This window comes from Chiroxiphia lanceolata, chromosome 5, assembly GCF_009829145.1.
Source record: "Chiroxiphia lanceolata isolate bChiLan1 chromosome 5, bChiLan1.pri, whole genome shotgun sequence".
NCBI lineage: Eukaryota > Metazoa > Chordata > Aves > Passeriformes > Pipridae > Chiroxiphia > Chiroxiphia lanceolata.
In genome coordinates this window covers 48,659,401-48,675,872 of record NC_045641.1, presented here as the reverse complement: position 1 = coordinate 48,675,872, position 16,472 = coordinate 48,659,401, and the positions used below count along the sequence as shown (strand labels likewise).

Below are 16,472 nucleotides of genomic sequence, written 5' to 3'. Positions count from 1 at the left end.
TCCAGTCCTCTCCTTGGCAAGAGACACGTCAGCTGCTACGGGGGCCCACAGCCGCTCCTGGGGTTAGTGGGAAAGGAGCAGCTGGCCCAGGGAAAAGCCTTCAGCTCCTGGGATAACCGCCTGGCTGGAGAAAGCCCCTCCCTGCTGTGTAGGCACCAGCCTTGGAGAGCTTCACCAGCACTGCCACTGGTACATCTTCATCCACAGCATTGGACATCTCGGCTGCCCCATGCCTTTGTGACCAGGCACCCCAGCTGAGTAAGAACATCCCTCTCCAAGTGCTGTGTCCCAGCAGGCCAGCCACGGGGACTTGGAGCTCTTGCATTAGCCCTGGGGAACAGCTGCTACGGCAGGTGTTAAACATGAGAAGGCTATTTTATAGCTCCCTGGCTCATTCAGTTGCCATCTGGGATGAGAGGTGGAGGCTGTCTAACTCCCTATCACAGCCTAGACTTTGGGATTCAAAGGATTCATGAAATCCCTGAAGGAAACAGTTCTGAAATAATTTGCTTACAGAGTAAGGCTGATGTTTTGAAGGAGGAGGGCTATTTCCCTGCTGAAATATGCTCTTAAGCCTTCCTATAATGTATTCTTCATATACATATAACTGAAAAACATACTCTAGAAAAGAAGTGACACTCAAGCAAAAAAGAAGAAAGAAACTGGTTTTATTCTTGGGACACCAAAGTCTTATTACAGCAACTAGCTGCATTCCCCCTGACTGGTTTTGCCTGCACAAGGATGGATTTTAACAGGGTAGGGCACCAGATACAGACCAGGAGACCATCATGAGAGGTAAGTAACCATTTACAATGAGTCAGAGCACAATGGCAAGTGTAACTCAAGATAGGGATTTTCCAGGGACCAGTCTGCCCTGCCAGGTGATCTTGTTTCCTAGAAAAGGCACTTCCGGGACCGGAGTTGGTACAGGAGGGATGGTGGTGACAGGAGGAAGCATTGGGAGAGAGGGAGGGAGATGCTTCCCAATTTAACCCATTATGTGTCATGATGGGGCGGTGGTGAGAACGGTTGGGTTGTTTTCAGTGTATCAGAAGAAGCAGCAAAGGCCGCCTGCAGGGCTGTGCATTGACCAAGGCTGGCACAGAGCCCCAGCACTCATGCGAAGGGCTGCCAGGGCTGTGGCCAGCCATGGTGGCAGGAAGGAGCAGCGTGGTGGGCATGGCCCACCTGGAGACTGGTGCAGGAGGCAAGGGGACAGGAAGGGGGAAGGCAAACTGGGTGAACTCATTCTGTCCATTCCTTTTTGATGGACAGGTTCCACTCCCAGGTGAGATGGTCATGCTTGTCATCATCCGTGAAGAAGGATTTGTTGTGATAGGTGCCTCGAGCCAGCATACCCTTAGGAGCCTCTTCAATAGGTGTCAGGAACTCGTATTCCTCTGGCCGTGGCCCATAGCTGCCAACCATGAATGTGGCTTTGTCCACTAGGAGAAAACAATCCACAGCAGATGAGTCCCTCAGATGTGGAATGGTAAAGAGAGAAGAAGCCATGAGCATAAGTGCAGATCACAGGCAGAGAGAAGATGGGAGAGAAAGGGACAGTCCATGTCAGCAAAGGGGAGCAGAACTGGTGGAAACTGAGTTAGTGAAGCATAAGGACAGCTGGAAGGATAAGATGGGTGGATGGGCAGGTGAACAGGCAACTCAGTCTATACCCTGTCACATCTATATGCTGCTAGAAGGGAGTGACTACACACAGCATATAGCTCAAGGTCTACCTTGATTCCTCATTACTTCTCTTTCCTGATGAGAAGACACCACTTACTTATGTGTGCTGAACAGGATGCTGAAGCCTTAGAGGTGGTTGCATGCAAAAATGCCTGTGGGATGTGTGTGTGCAAAATGGGGCTTTCCTCTGGGGAGGAGGAGAGGTGGAGGGGAGGTGAAGAGCTCGTATGGAGAAGAAATCTGTGGCAAGCACTGTCTAAGCAGAGTCTCTGCAGACTTTGCTGCTGCAGACAGTTTAGCACACAGATAGCAGAGCTGGTTCATACTGAGTTCACATGGGACAAGAAACAATTGTCCTGGGCAACAAAGGTTTATGCATACTGCTGAGAAGTCACCTCCTGCACGGCAGGGAGGTGCACCTGCAGGGAGGGACTTGGGACCAAGGGAGCCTCTATCCCAGCCAAGAGCTGCAGGAACACTTCTTTGAGCAGAGGGAACACAGAGGTAGGAGCACTGGTGTGCAGGGCATGAAGGACTCTTACTCACCCTTCACCCCTGTCCGGTAGGTGTGCTGCACATATTTCAGTCCTGACACAATGTCCCTGTTTACCTAAAAGAAATTACCAGAAGTAAGTGTCAGGAGAAGGGTTTTAGTTCTGTATCTGCTGATTTTCCCTCTCATTAGAGACATACCCATCTTGACTCCCTATAGCAGGGAGGCTCAGAACAGGACACATTGTAGAGAGCACTAATACAACTTTTCCATAGGCACCTGGAGACCAACAGCATCCTCTGTGCATCTCCTGCACTTCTCCATCCTTTGCCTGACTTTGAAGCTGACTGGAGCACATCAGTCATGTTCTCAAGACAGGCTGATGAGGACAAAGAAAAATGAAGCAGGGAGTTCCCAGTTAACAATTTTCATATTGAAAACCATACGTGGGTAACTAGTCATCCCTCCAATACAAATGGGTGGGCAAGATTAGCTGAGCACTGCCAGCTGTCCTCTAAGCTCCATGGGGAGCTGGCAAGCTTCTCCTCAAGAGACAGAGGGACAGAGTTTTGTTCATAATCGTTCCTCAAACCTCCCATCAATAGCTTGGATGTATCCCTTGCTGTTCCCTTCCAGCATACACTGCCTTCTTGAAGTGTACACTACTTAATCTGGAAACAAGATGGACAGATTCTTTTATATCATAGGGGAGAACTCACATGATGCCAGCTCTTACCAGCCATGGGACTGAGGGAGAGAGTTAGAATAACCTGTCTGGCTCCAGATATATCCTGTCAACGGGGCTCAGATACAGATGGAAACACTTCATAGCAAAAAGAGAGGTGGAGGTGTCTCGAGGGACAGCATCGGGGGACATTCATCTCTGAGAGAGCAAACCTTGGAGGAGAAGGGAAATCTGCCCTACAAAACCCAAAATATTAACACCCTCCCTTGTCTGCCTCAGAACTACCTTCCTTCCATTTTTGCCTTCTCTGCCAAGCCTAGCTTTGTCTGAAGCAAACATTTGTGGAGATGATCAGTTCAGTGCTGGATGCCACGCTGCAGCGTGGCCAAGTTTTGTTTTCAGCTGCAAACAGAAGAAATGGCTGACACACTGGTTAATGAGAAAGGAGAAATGAGCCCTTTTGGGTATAGCATGACTCAGAAGAACTCAGCTATCTTCAGCCAGATGTTACAATATTAAAAATCCTTTTAATGTGTACATGAAGCCCAGTAACACTGACTGAATCAGTACTTCATGAAAAGCCATTATCTCTTGTCTTCTCCTCCCTGTCCATTTCCACTTTGTGTGAAGTAAAGGTTTTCTGGTGGCTAAAAAGCCAAATCAAACTCAGCCAAAACTACCCATCTGGCTTTCAAACCACTTATTGTTCACCAGTGTGAGTGGACAGAAATCAATTTCCTCCAAGGGGCGAGCAAACAGAAGTAATTCCCTGGAAATAGCTGTTCCTTTGTTGGGTAGAACAACACCTGAAGCTAGGGAAGCTTTACAAGGGCCCAGCTATTGGGAAGGCATGCTGCCTGGCACTAGTTATCTGATAGACTGTTGCTGACTGGCTTCAGCAACTGATGAGAAGCAACAGGAAGGAAAACAACTCACTCTGAAGTGGATTTTAACTCTGTATTCCACTCCTTCCTTTAATATAAAGGTCTCTTTCTTGAGTGCTTCAATGTCACCTGTAAGGAGAGGATCAAGCCATTAGAGTTGTCACAGCAAGGAGAGACCATGCGTGGGAGGGAGGATGGGGCTGAGATTGGTGTTGGAGGTCAGCATCTGTTTGAAGGTTGGCAACACCTGCAAAATGAGTACATGGAGGTCTGTATAAGCAATTGCACCATGAGACCAAATACACAGAAATGCCTGGCTGTACGTACGTGTCTGTGCCCACATCTGTGAAGATAATGCCTAAACTAACACAGGTCTGGGCACACATACATAAAGATGTTTATGCATAGACTTGTTGTTGGGCACCTGAAGGAGTGTGTGCATGCTCCATCCATGCCCAGCCCTGTCTTGGGTGAGTGGAGCATGTTTCACAGCTCCTGCCCAGCTTGGAAGGCTGCCTGGGCTCTGCAGGGTTCTGTGTGGCTTTGGTTGAACAGGAAGCCTCTCTGCCTCTCTGAGCCCAGCTTCCTCTCTCTTCAGAAAAGCCCATATAAGGTGAAGCCTGATTCTCTCCCCATGTTCTCAGGAGCCGGAACTGCAGTATTGCTTGATTCTGAAGTTTCAAAACAGCCTGTTACCGAATGCATGCACATGCCTTGTGCTTGTGAGGTCTCATTGAAAGGAAGTAAGCAGAGATGGAGGAGAAACCCAGCTCCTAGAGCAGTCTAGATGAAGAAAAAGACCCTTGATATTTTCCTCTGCTACACCTCCTTCTTTTTTATTCGTATGTGGATACTTTAAAGTAAGAAACAAGGTAAAGATGCCCTCAGAGTTCCTCTAAAGCCCACTGTAGCATCCCAAGGACAAACTTCCTTTTAACTTAAAGCATGCCAGGGCCTTCACTTGTTCCCCTTCATGATCAAGGACAGAGCCTGTGCCTACCTGTAAGGTCCATAGTGATCGGTCCTGGAGCAGAGTCACATACCAGAGTGAGTCGAGTGACCACCACATTGGGAGCTGTTGGGTCTGCGGGTAGGAAAGTCAGGGGGAAGCTGTCAGCTTGCAAAACTAAATATAATCACAGGGGAATGACACTGAAGAAACAGGGATGCCTTCCCACACAGAAACTGCATTTCATGGAACACCCAGTAACGCCAGGCTTCTCTTAGCACAATAGGACCACACATTTACCCCAGTCCTTAAACATGGATCCCTCTGGTGTCCATCTCAATACCTAGAGGATGTCTTTCCACTGCAGAAGACAAGACTCCCTTTCAGCATAGGCTGGTTCCCTCCTGTTCCTAACCCCCCAGGAGTCCTCCAAGACTGACACACCTCCCACCACAAGTCCCTTTTTGTTGCCAGCACTCCCCAGTAATCCTACTCTTAATGCTCAGAGCATCTTCCCTGCTTCCTTTACATGCGTCTCTCCACCTGTCCATCCCCAGTCCTCCACCAGAAGCAGCGCGTGTCCCTGGTCAAACAAGGTCCCTCTTCTTTGAGGCAACCTTGCCTCATGCCCACAGCACACTGTTGTGATACATCTCCCCAGTCCCTCCCTATCAGTGTGCCCCAGCCTACCTACTACCACAGGTCCATCTCCCAGCAGGGACTTCTTGTACTTAGCAAGGCTTTCATCATCCTTGTCCAACTCTTGCAGCTCCTGCAGGGTTTTCTGGGGAGGAGGTTTGTAATTGAGTTTCCCATCCAGCTCATCATCATCTTCTTCCACATGAGGTTCTTGGGTCTTCTCAGTCATGGTCACTTGGTCTGGGTAGCAGAGGAGGGGGCAGTCAATGAGATTGCTCTGGACAGGGTAGTGTCCCCAGGGGCAGTCACTCTGGGCACAGTGTGGCTCAGTCTCCGGGTTAGGCAAGCACACACCCAGTGCCAAAGGCAGCAGGATTGTTACAGGCAAATGGCGACGGTGATCAGCTGCAATCCCGACACTGCTGTGCTGATATTCTGGCTTGAACACAAACCCCCTCTACCCCCGCTCCTCTCTCCCTGCAGGCACCATGCGCACACGCACTTACACCATTCTTCCCTCCCAGGGAGGAGGTGCAGGAGCAGAGGCTGAAACCAGAGTGATTTACAGCCACTCTGCAGCATGGCTGTGGCCGGCAACCCCGCAATTACAAGCCACTGTACAAGGCTTCAGTGCTCGTCAGCTATCTCGCACAAAGAGTCACTGCCACACACTGGAGCACAGAGATATACAAATAAAGGCAGGGACAGATGTTTCATTCACCCTCTCATAATGGGTTAAAAGCCACATTTCACAGAAAGATCAAATACCTGACAGCTACTCCCTTAGATTAGCAAGTCAGCTGAAGCTCTCAAGGAAGAGAACCCCCTAGTCTATCTGCTGGCATCCCCTGTGCTCCCAGGAACAGATCCCTTCAGGTACTGATCAGGACTCTTTCCCCCTGAGGAAGGAAGCATGATGATGACCACAGAGCAGCCACGCATACCTGTGTTTTTTCAGTGGGGCTTCTTGCAAAGGAGAGGTAGGAGAGCTGGAGCCTGCAACCACGCAGCCAGTATGGTTGGGACATGCACTATTGAACTCAGAAGGGCAGCAAAACTGCTTGGGTGGCATCCCAAATAGCAACCACAGCAGATAAAGATCAACTGATGGGCAACAGGGTATGGGATGGGGAGACAGGAGACAGGCAGGAGAGGTAAGCAGTGCTATGCCAGGTTACCCTTAGTTAGCTGCCTGCCTCATGGAGCCAGCCACATTGTCCTAGCCACCTTCCCACTCTTCAGAGAAAGGCTGAAAAACAAAGCGGTGCCCCACTACAGTGGCAATTGTCACAAATGACCAAGCCATTACTTGATCTTTGGCAGCAAGGGAATTTGGTCAAGCTACACAGATCATTCAGTTCACTTCCACTTATCCTTATATTAACTTTTTCTTTGAGGCTGTCCCTACCAAAAATTCCCCTTTTGCCTGCTTATTTGCAATTTTCCAAACAAACCCTTCATCCTTCTCTGCAGCTGTGGTCTTAACATTTGCCCTGCTCCCAAAATTTAAATCGGGAGCTAATGGGATAGTTTTCTCCTTCCTTAAAACTGAAAGGAAATATTAAAAAAAAAAAAAAGGCAACTCTTCAGGGTGAATCAGCAAGTGGTATCAGGCAACACCTTAATCCTTAATCTTCGTTCGCGAAGCCTAGCCATGAGTGAGTGAATCAGGCAACAATGAGTAATATGTACACCTCCCAGAGTAATTGTAATGGGGGGAAAAAATAATCAAGGAGTGATATATTGGCATATTACAAAGGGACAGAGGCATGTTACAAAAACTGAGCAGCACAGGAACAAGAAGACTCAGTTGGGCATGCTAATGGGAAATGGTTATTGCAAGACAACTTTGCAATTTTGTGATGAGTGCAAAACTAGTGCAGAGTGGGCAGGTGGGAAATAAAAGGGAATCTCAACTCAAATGGACAGGAAAGAAAGCAGGTCCTAGCAGCTGAATAACCTGGACTGAGTTCACACCCAACTCTAGGAGTGTGAAGTACCTAAATACCATAGGAAAGGCCCTTGAGCTTGTCCTCACGAGTAAGGAAACCAAAAGCTCTCTCACGAAAGCAATGATCACACATGCCCCACCACTCTGTGACCTCAGCACAGTCACCTTAGAAAGCCTCACAGTCCCCTCAGTGCCATTCCACACTCAGCACAGGAAGAGGGTGTGATGAGCCATGACAGCCACTGCCAGGTGTCACCTTCCACTTGGGCTCCAGCTGCAGGTCTCAGTAATTTCAACTCTCCCAAGCTCTCTCATGATAGCAGGCTGCATCTGCCACTACTACAAGCACAGAGCAGAGGTGCCTGCCTGCCTGCCTGCCTGTCTGCCCCTGTCCTCCCCCATCCACAGCTTGTGGTTTATCATAGGAGAGGGACAGACCCAGGAGATGGAAAGAGAGATCTCTGGCTACACGCAGAGAAAAGGCAGAGAGTCAGGACTGATTGCTCCTCACCCCTCAGACCTTCCCTTTGCATCATACATGACACAAAGTCTCTCCTCGCCACCCTCTGGGGGTGGCACACTTGAGAGGGAATGCTTTTAGACTTTGAAAACCTCCCAGAAAGATGGACAGACAGCCTGTCATACCAACAGTAAGATCCTGCAGGGAACAGGACCAGGTAGGCTGTCTGGGATGAACAACTCCTGGCTCACGTGCACCTCAGGATGGCTCTGATCAGACCCCGTTCTGTCATTTCTCCTGAAGCCATGGACCTGACCCTACCTTCCTGCCAAATTCCCAGGCAGAAGGTGGCCAAGACGAAAGCTCCCATCTCAACTGTTTCTGCCTCTACTTGCTCCAGCTCTGGAGCTGGTCCCCTCTGCAAGCTGAGACGCGTGCCTGGGCTCAGACACCAGCGCCTCCCCAGAGAAAGCATGTTGCTGCCGCAGTCCACGAGCTTCTGTGCCACTGCCCAGGCCAAGGACTAAGATAGAGCCCCCCATTCAGGCCAGGAGGCTCATTAAAAATGAGAAAATTAACCCTATATTGCTCTACACAAGGAGAAATCTTTGTGGTTTTTGTCTTGCTCTGCTACATTTTTCTTGTGCTCCTGCAGCCCCAACCCACAGTCCTGCATCACCTGCAATTCTGAGGCCTGGCAGGACCCATGAAACAGCAGGGAGAGGGTAAGGGTTAGGGATGCCTGCCAGAGACAGTAGGTTGCAGGAGGCGAAGGAGGACCTGACGAGGGGTGCACGCGTCTCGCAGCTGAGTTCTGCTTGTGCCGTGGCTGGGTGGCTGCCCTCGCACCTGCAGCAGGAGGGGCCAGTGACAGGGTGGATGGTGGGCACCTCCTCGCCCCCCCATGCCGCCATGGAGCACAAAAAGGGGTGTCACAGGAGCAGCATTTCACTTGCCTTCCCTCTGCGTATCACTGCTCCAAACCATCCGCTAACCAAGAGCTTATCTCCAGGAAGCGGGCTTAGCAGGGAGGAAGTAATTTTCCGCGATGGGGGAGAAACACACCGGATTCAGCAGCGCCCCCATCTCACCCCCTCTGGGGTGCGGGGATAGAAAGAGCGCCCATTGCCCGGGGACCGCGGGTACCACCCCGCAGTGATACATCCGCCGCCACCCCGAGGGCGCCGGGGCCGCTTCTCCTTCCCCTGCCCCTCCACCCCAACGTCGCGCGGAGCCTCGGGTGGACAGGCTTCCCCCTCGGGTCCTGGCAGGGCCCTGCCAGTCTCCCCGGGCAGGACTGGGCATCGGCGCCAGCCACCGGGAACAAAGGCGCTAAGTTGCACGGCGCCAGCGAGGAGCGAGCCGGGGGTGCGCCCGCTGCGCTGTCCCTGCGCGGCTCCCCCCTGCCCGCCCCTCGTACTCACCGACTGAGCGGCGCCTGCGGCTGGGGTCCTCTTCTGCTGTCAGCGCTCAGCCTCGAGCTTTGGCAGTTGGAGCAGGAAGGAAGTTGGTGAAGAGAGGAAAAAAAAATAACACTCACACGCAGAAAAAAAAAAAAAAAAGGAGCGCGGCAGCAGCCCACTCGCAGAGGAAGCGCTGCGCGGCCCCGCATGCTGCGGCGCCTGCCCCGCTTTGTCTGCGCTCCCGCCCGCTCGGCGCCGCGCTGCGCTCTTTTTGCGCAGAGGTGCACAGGGCTTTGTCTGCGGAGCAGAGCCCGGCCAGGGACGCGGGAGTGCTCCCCGTGCACGGCTCCGGGCTCTCGGAGAGGGCTGCTGTGCCTGGGAGCGAGAGGGGGGGTATGTCTTTGTTTTTCGCCGCAGGCTTTTGTTTTGTTTATTTTCTTGGTGTAATTAAGGTCGATTTCAAAAGCTGGCCCTGATTTATACCAAATAAAATATGCGGAGAATCAGGCTGTGTATTCCTGCATACGTGGGAAGATAAGGGGTAGTGCAAATGGAGGTCATTATGAATCTCATTTTTCCTGCTACCTGCTGCACTTAAATCAGTTTATTGTTCCCAACTCCCACCCATTCTCACACAAGCAGTTTCAAAGATCAGCTACCTTAGGAAGAACAAGCTCTCGTTTCCCAGGGTTGCTTAAATGATCCAAAAGATTCTATACCTCTTCCTTTCTGAAATATCAGCAGATTTCTTCTTTCTTTTCCACTCCCGCAGTGCCCACTTAGTTAGTTCTTCAGTCACATAAATCCTTCGCATACACAGTCCTTGGTGTACAGCAAATTAGATCACTGGTTTGCAACCAACAAATCTGGACCTGCAATGACTGATACACTGCTTTTAATGCACTTACAGAAGCAAAATAAGCAAAGCAAATCTATTGTCCATGGGCTTAAATTCACTGCCCGGGATCCACATGTCCATTAGAAAACATTTATTGTACACAAATTTTTAAAGATTGCAAACAACTGAGTGAAAGGGCTCTTCTTCGGGTATAAACAGATCTCAGAGGAAGGGGACTGATTCTCCCAGCCTGACGTTGCTTTCATTTAGGCTATGGGTTGCACAATGATTCTTAGCTCATGCATTTCAAGGGACAAACAGAGCATATGTCTGTCTGACAGTGGATTTCCATTTAGCAGGGGCTACAGCCGGAGAAGCGTTTTAAGCTTCCATGAATTAGTTTCATGATCAAGAGAAATAATTTTGTTCTCTTCTGCTCTTTTTCACTCCTACGCTAACCCTCCCCATGGGCCAGCACAAGAAAACTGAGTTGAATACAGCAGTGAGATGACTTTAAACGGCACTGGGCAAAAACATGTAAGCAAATGCATAATTATATACCAGTGAGTTGTCAATCAGATAGGTTTCCCAATATTTGTTCATAACAGACAAATGTGGCTAAACCTTTATGCCAGCACCAGGGAAGTGGCTGTGTGGCATAGGGATGGGGAAAGGGCAGAGCAAATTCTTTCAACTACAGTGCCACTTCATGGTGGCTCATATTGTTCATGTGAACAGTCCTGGCCTGGGAAAGCTGTGAAGAATTGGATATAACTGTGGAGAGCTCTGAGGAAGCCACTGAGTCTTGTACATCAAGTGCTTGTCTTGGGTTTCTTTGCTGTCTGGACTAACACTCTGACTTTAGCAAACTTCCCAGTTCATACTGGGAGATCAGAAAATTGTTTAGATGGGAGGAGGTGTGGGTTGAGATCCCTGTTCACTCATGGCTTGGCTTGAAATTTCCTTGGGTTTAGCAGCTGTGTAGAGCGAAACCAGTACAATCATAACTAGCATTATGGTGATCATTCTTGCTGAGGCATAGTTGAGATTAGCTTGGTCTCTTTTGTGGGTTTCTTTTTAATTAAACACCAGACTGCATGTGCCTTTCTGTAGCTATTTACACACTATTTCTAAATGCATGTGAGCAGAAATCAAGACCAGTATATCCACAAATATGCATAAAGGCATAGGGGTGTATAGCTGTGTGCCACCGTATGTATGTACCCTCAGCCTATATGGGCACGTCTGCCTAGCATGCAGGGGAAATAGATTTTAGTCCTAGATTAGAAATTAGTCAGTATGTAATCAGGGGCAAATCATGCCATTGCTCTGTGCTTCATCTCCCTATTGGTAAGCAATGTGAGAAAGAGCTGTAGATGTCGGATACGCACCATGTGGAGCAGATGGGAACTTAGAAGCCAGTCATCATCCTTTGGGTCAGCATACCCAGCATCCTGCTGGGGAACCACGTCACTGCTCTGCTGGAAGAAAGGAAGGTTTTGAACCACGCTGGAGCAGAACATCACTGAAAGCAAATCTCTACAACCTAGTATTTAATCTCTGACAAACTGATGCCATGCAATGAAGATCATCTCTTGGCAGACGTTGTCCAACCACAGCCAATTCCTTTTTTCTATGACAGAAGGAGGCGAGGACAACAGCTAGAGTGTGCCTGCTTTGTAGCAAAAAACATGGTAAAGTCTCAAATATGTTCTTAGTTGGAAAATAATATGTTCTACTTAAAATATTATGATTCAATCTTACTTATTTTTACCCCACTGATCACAATTAGTTGACCAAATTAATACGTCTGATAAACCACTAAGCTTATTTCAAAAAGCTTATGCAAATTTTTAAAAACATATCCTTCAACTACACAGCCTTTATTCTCAGCAGTCATATATATCTGTAGTGCCTTATTGGAAACAAAAAATCTTGACTTTTTTTAAAACCATAAGATTAAAAAGAACTAGGTATGGCATTTTTTCCTGTTTGAATTTGGATTGCAGCCATAATCAGTCCAGTATTTCTGGATTTGAATTTTTTAAAGTGATGGTATATTGCAGCTTTGTGCTGCTAAATGTCATCGCCATCTTCTGTCGAACAGGTGGCTGCATTTGAGGAACAGAATTATTTTACAGCCTTTAGGAGTGACTAGTTCAGAAAAACTTCACCTCTTAGAATCTTGTACTTTCACTTACTTGTAATTTCCAAAACTGCCTAATTTGGAGTGAAATTTCCCAGGCTGGAAGCTCTGAGGGGAAAAATCAGAAGAGATTTCAGTACAGGTAGGGAATCCATTTTTGTAATTTTAAGAGGATCAACAGTATAATATTTTTTAATGCTGCTCTTGTAAACCAGTTCATTTTGGAACTACTAATTTGCATTTTCACTAAACTCAATACATAGTGTTATTAACTTAGATTTCTCTTTAATGAATCCTGACAATGTCATGAGTTTTGCCTCCTCCTCAAGCTTTTTATAGTCTCCAGAAAGGCTACAGGTGATATGCTGGGAAGACAACCTCACTGTGCAGCAAATTCATGTCAACGGGTGCTGCAAGGTAAGTGTCGGTTTTGGTCCCTAGAAGATGTCCCCAGATGGTGTCCCTCACTACACACAGAGATCCTCTTCCCTGCAGAGACACGAGGAGGTAATCTGCTCCTGAGACAGTCACGAGGTGATGAGAATGGGGGAAGGTGACAGATCAGGGAGCTCAGACACAAAACCTTTCTCTGCCATAGGAGGGGGCATTCACTGCATCACGAGGTGCCACCCAACTCCTTGGTAATCCCAGCATTGCCTTCTCTGCCTCCCATTTAGGTGAGATAAATGGGGATACAGACAATGAAGCATGAATTCTCTCCATTTGAATAATACAGGCACACGTTGTCCCATGACTGGCTTTAAAAGTCAGCCTCCTAAGGTTGATCGTGCTGTGCCTAGAACAAGTGGTGCCCGTTTTCTTCTTACTCTGTGCCACTCACTCCTCCTAAAGAGCTGCAAAGGAGTGTGCAGATGATGGGGTGGGAAGGGAGGAAAGGGATGGAGGCTAGACAAGGTGCCAGGCAAGGGAGCCAATATTCAGCAGGGAGAGGAAGGAAGGAGAAGACACTTTGAGGTGCCAACACAGAGCCCCTGGTACGGGTTTAGCTGGGCTTCCCAACCCCAGTCCAATGGGAATCTCTTCAAACCACCCAGTCACAGTACTCAAAGGCTCTCAGATGGATGAAGAGCTGACCCATGAAAAAATGACTGTGTGCTCCATCTCTCCAGCTCCTCCAGAAGTGATTTCTTTGCAAGATGGAGGGAAGATTGAAGATTTAGTAGTCTAAGCAGCTTTCAGGCCTGTTAAAGCGCTAATCTCATAACACCCATCTCAAGACTGAAGGTGTGCAAAGATTTCACATGTCACTCCTGAGGAAGCAAGGAACAAGAAGACAGAGGAAGGAAAAGGATTTGGTCGGGGGTGAGAGAGTAGGGGCAAAACAGAGCCAGTTTCCTTCAGAGGCTAACCTGAGAAAGTCTGAAGATGGACAGAGCAGCTCAGTGAAGGAGAGGGAGAGCTAAGCAGCTGGAAGGGGGTAAGTGACAGGACAGGGGAAGAAGGTGCCTGCTATCAGGGAGCAGGGGTGTCTTCTCTGCGTCCCCTGCACTCCAGAGCCCCACAGAGGAGAAAGCAGCTTTTGCTCTCCATCCCTCAGCAGATACCATGGCAGAACTCAGCATTATCCAAGGGACGTGTCCTAGAGAAGTCACCCACCAGAGCTGGATTTGAAAGAGGACTGGATTATTTTAGGACCTCTCAGAAAACAGGTGGTTATGTAAGGTCAAATCTCAGCAAGTGTAATCAAATCTCATTTCTAAGCTGATCACAAGTCAGGGTGTTAGGAGGTAGTTATTCAAGCGCTCCTCCCTGCATTATTACTTTCCTCTGAAACAGCCAGATCCGAAGCTGGGACTAAATTAGGAAGAGAGCTGTGCCATCCTCTCCTCCTCTGCTGACCTTAGGAAATCTCCCTTGCCAGCTGCACCATGCCGTTCCTGTGCTAAACACTACTCTTGACAGGGAACTTGATTAGATACTGGAATTCATGTCTCCTTGTCAGGCTGTGTCCAGACTCCACCTAGCTCGTGGGTGCCTTATGTGCCTTTGTTCCTTACCAAGGCAGTGCTCAGGGCGTGCTCCTTGCAGCTATATAACCTCTCTCTGAAGCCGTGAGACAGTAATTACCAGTGTTTCTGTGGCAACATTTTTCTTTTATTGCACTTGTGCTGTTCTCATATTATTGCTCTCACAGCCTTGCCTCTGCAAACCCCCACAACCTTATTATGGCAGATTCTCATGGAAGAGCTGGTGAGAGAATTGCTCTTCCTCCTACTCCTTTTTTTTTCTTGTTTTGTAAATTTTAGTATATAAAAGAGGAAAAAAAATGTGGTGCTCAACAAAAGAGCCAACGGCTATTTAAATTCTCAGTAAATATTATCCAATATTATATATTCACAGAAGCTCAACAAGCAATGAATGTGCAGCATTTACCCATGATGAGCGTTCTCCTCCCAGAGCTAATAGAATCACAACCAGGAATAACCAATAGGAGTTTAAGTGGGTCTTGATGAAAAGTATATCAGACTAAGGGAAAACATGGCGAGAAATCATCATATTCATCATTTGAACTGTCATAACCTGCTGCACTGGAGAGAGTTCTCAGAGGAGGATGGTCCTACTGGACTCCATCATTGCCCTTCCCAGCCGGCCAGTGGGGAAATTTTCCCTTTTTCACTGTCCTCTTCCTTTGTTTTCATTTTTCTCTAGAAATAACTTTCACCGTTACATTCAAAGCATTCCCTCAGCTATCAGTGTGCCACAAATAAATCTTTGTTTATACAAAACTGCCAGAACATCCTTTGTGCACCAAGTGCATGCCCCACATGCAATGATGGCTACTAAACAGTTCACTTAGTCTATGATGTGTTTATGATGCTTGACTGGACGAGGAAGCAAGCTGTAATTACAGGTTCTTGACACAAAAATATTGTTAGTGGCCTCCCAGTAAGAAGCTTGAATGCATTTTATAAAGATGTGTACCTCCAGTAGAAAGCAAGAGTGTAGAGGATCTAAATTAAACAAAAAGGTTGGAATCTGCCAGTGAAATGCCATTAAAAACAAAACCAAAAACAAACAAACAAGCAAACAAACAAACAACATTAAGCTCTACACATTTGCAAGATCCTGAGGGTGGACAGAAGGCTTAGTACTTGCAATGCACCTGAGCAATAAAAGGAGAAGATACATTTTTTAAAAAATTGATTCAGATTTTCATCCTCTGGCTTTTCTCCTCCCACAGTTATTTCCATCAGGGATCTGCTATCACATGGCAGCTAGAGCATTTAGCATCTGTGTGTCTAGGAGGTGAGCAGCCACCCAAGAGACAAGATAATGGAGCAGGAAGATCTGCCTCCTTTGCCCATTAGTCAAATGTTCCCAAGGAGAGTGTGAGATGCTCCCCAGAAGCAATCATTTCTTTTTGAAAGCCTCAGCTGTTACATGAAAAAAATCTTAATAATGGTGACAAAGAACTGAACTGGATGAGATTGCACAGCAGTGCTTTTTTGTGGTAGGAGGAGGAAAGAAGAATATGTCTGTTGCATGATGTGAAAGTCATAGGAAAAGAAGAAGAAAGAAACATTTTACCAAAATGTTTAGAAAAGTCCTCCTTTATTGGGCTGCTGGTTACCAAGGAGAAAGAATTGATCTTTAAAAAAAAAAAAAAAAAAGATGAGAAAAGGAGCTGTCAGGAAAGAGGACATCTGGAGCTGACTTGTGTACAGTTTCTTCTTCTTAACCCAGAAGAAGAAAGGTCTAGAATTATATGATTTCTATTTAAATGAAAAGACACTCTTGAAGTCTTTTTTTTTTTTTTTAACAAGGCAGTATTACTTCTGTGTTTTGTTCAATGTATGATCATTTTAGAGAGTGCTAATGGACTGTTTAATCACTGTTCGCAGGTATATGGCATGTCATTCATACAGAAGGAATCAATTACGGAAAAACAAAAATCTAAATAAGACCCTTGAGACAATACTGTGGAAGCTGTGTGATTCAGGTACATTTTTAAGAGCAACCACATGCTCTGATTTATGGCAGTCACATAGATAACAAAATTAACTGTCTGGGTTTGATAAAAGAAGGAGAAAATGCTAAGTTTTGGTTCAGTATAATAATGTTGAGCTTGTTCTGTAAATGTCATTCAGGAGCAAAAATAATCTCACAAAAGAAAAAGAAGATATTTTAATTGTGGGCAGAGTAAAAACAAGAAAAAAAGCATGCTTTCTAAAATGTTGTAACAAACTCAGTCCCATTGTGTCATTACCAACAGCCTGGATGTAGACATTAAGCAAAGTTAGTGCATGGAAAGGATGCTCACTAATGATACTGCTTTCTCATGGGACAACTCTGCAATGAGTGGGGGATACTCTT

The 16,472-nt window shown here is 47.3% G+C and overlaps 1 protein-coding gene and 1 long non-coding RNA gene across 3 annotated transcripts; one reads left to right on the top strand and one right to left on the bottom strand.

The window, feature by feature from the left end:
- Window positions 1–651: 651 nt before the first annotated feature.
- On the bottom strand, window positions 652–9,468 carry ARHGDIB (Rho GDP dissociation inhibitor beta). 2 transcript variants are annotated; one of them, XM_032688760.1, is made up of 6 exons: window positions 9,175–9,468; window positions 5,391–5,579; window positions 4,752–4,835; window positions 3,804–3,880; window positions 2,236–2,299; window positions 652–1,445 (listed from the first exon to the last, which is right to left on the bottom strand). In XM_032688760.1, exons 2-6 carry the CDS (start codon window positions 5,566–5,568, stop codon window positions 1,246–1,248), a joined length of 603 nt encoding a protein of 200 aa, XP_032544651.1. In that variant the 5' UTR covers window positions 5,569–5,579; window positions 9,175–9,468; the 3' UTR covers window positions 652–1,245. The 2 variants fall into 2 exon arrangements, with proteins under 2 accessions (XP_032544651.1, XP_032544652.1); XM_032688761.1 differs by lacking the exon at window positions 9,175–9,468 and adding an exon at window positions 6,284–6,400.
- On the top strand, window positions 7,350–8,407 carry LOC116787280. The gene is made up of 3 exons (XR_004357238.1): window positions 7,350–7,570; window positions 7,716–7,967; window positions 8,054–8,407. It is a non-coding gene; the product is annotated as an uncharacterized LOC116787280 (long non-coding RNA).
- Window positions 9,469–16,472: the final 7,004 nt, after the last annotated feature.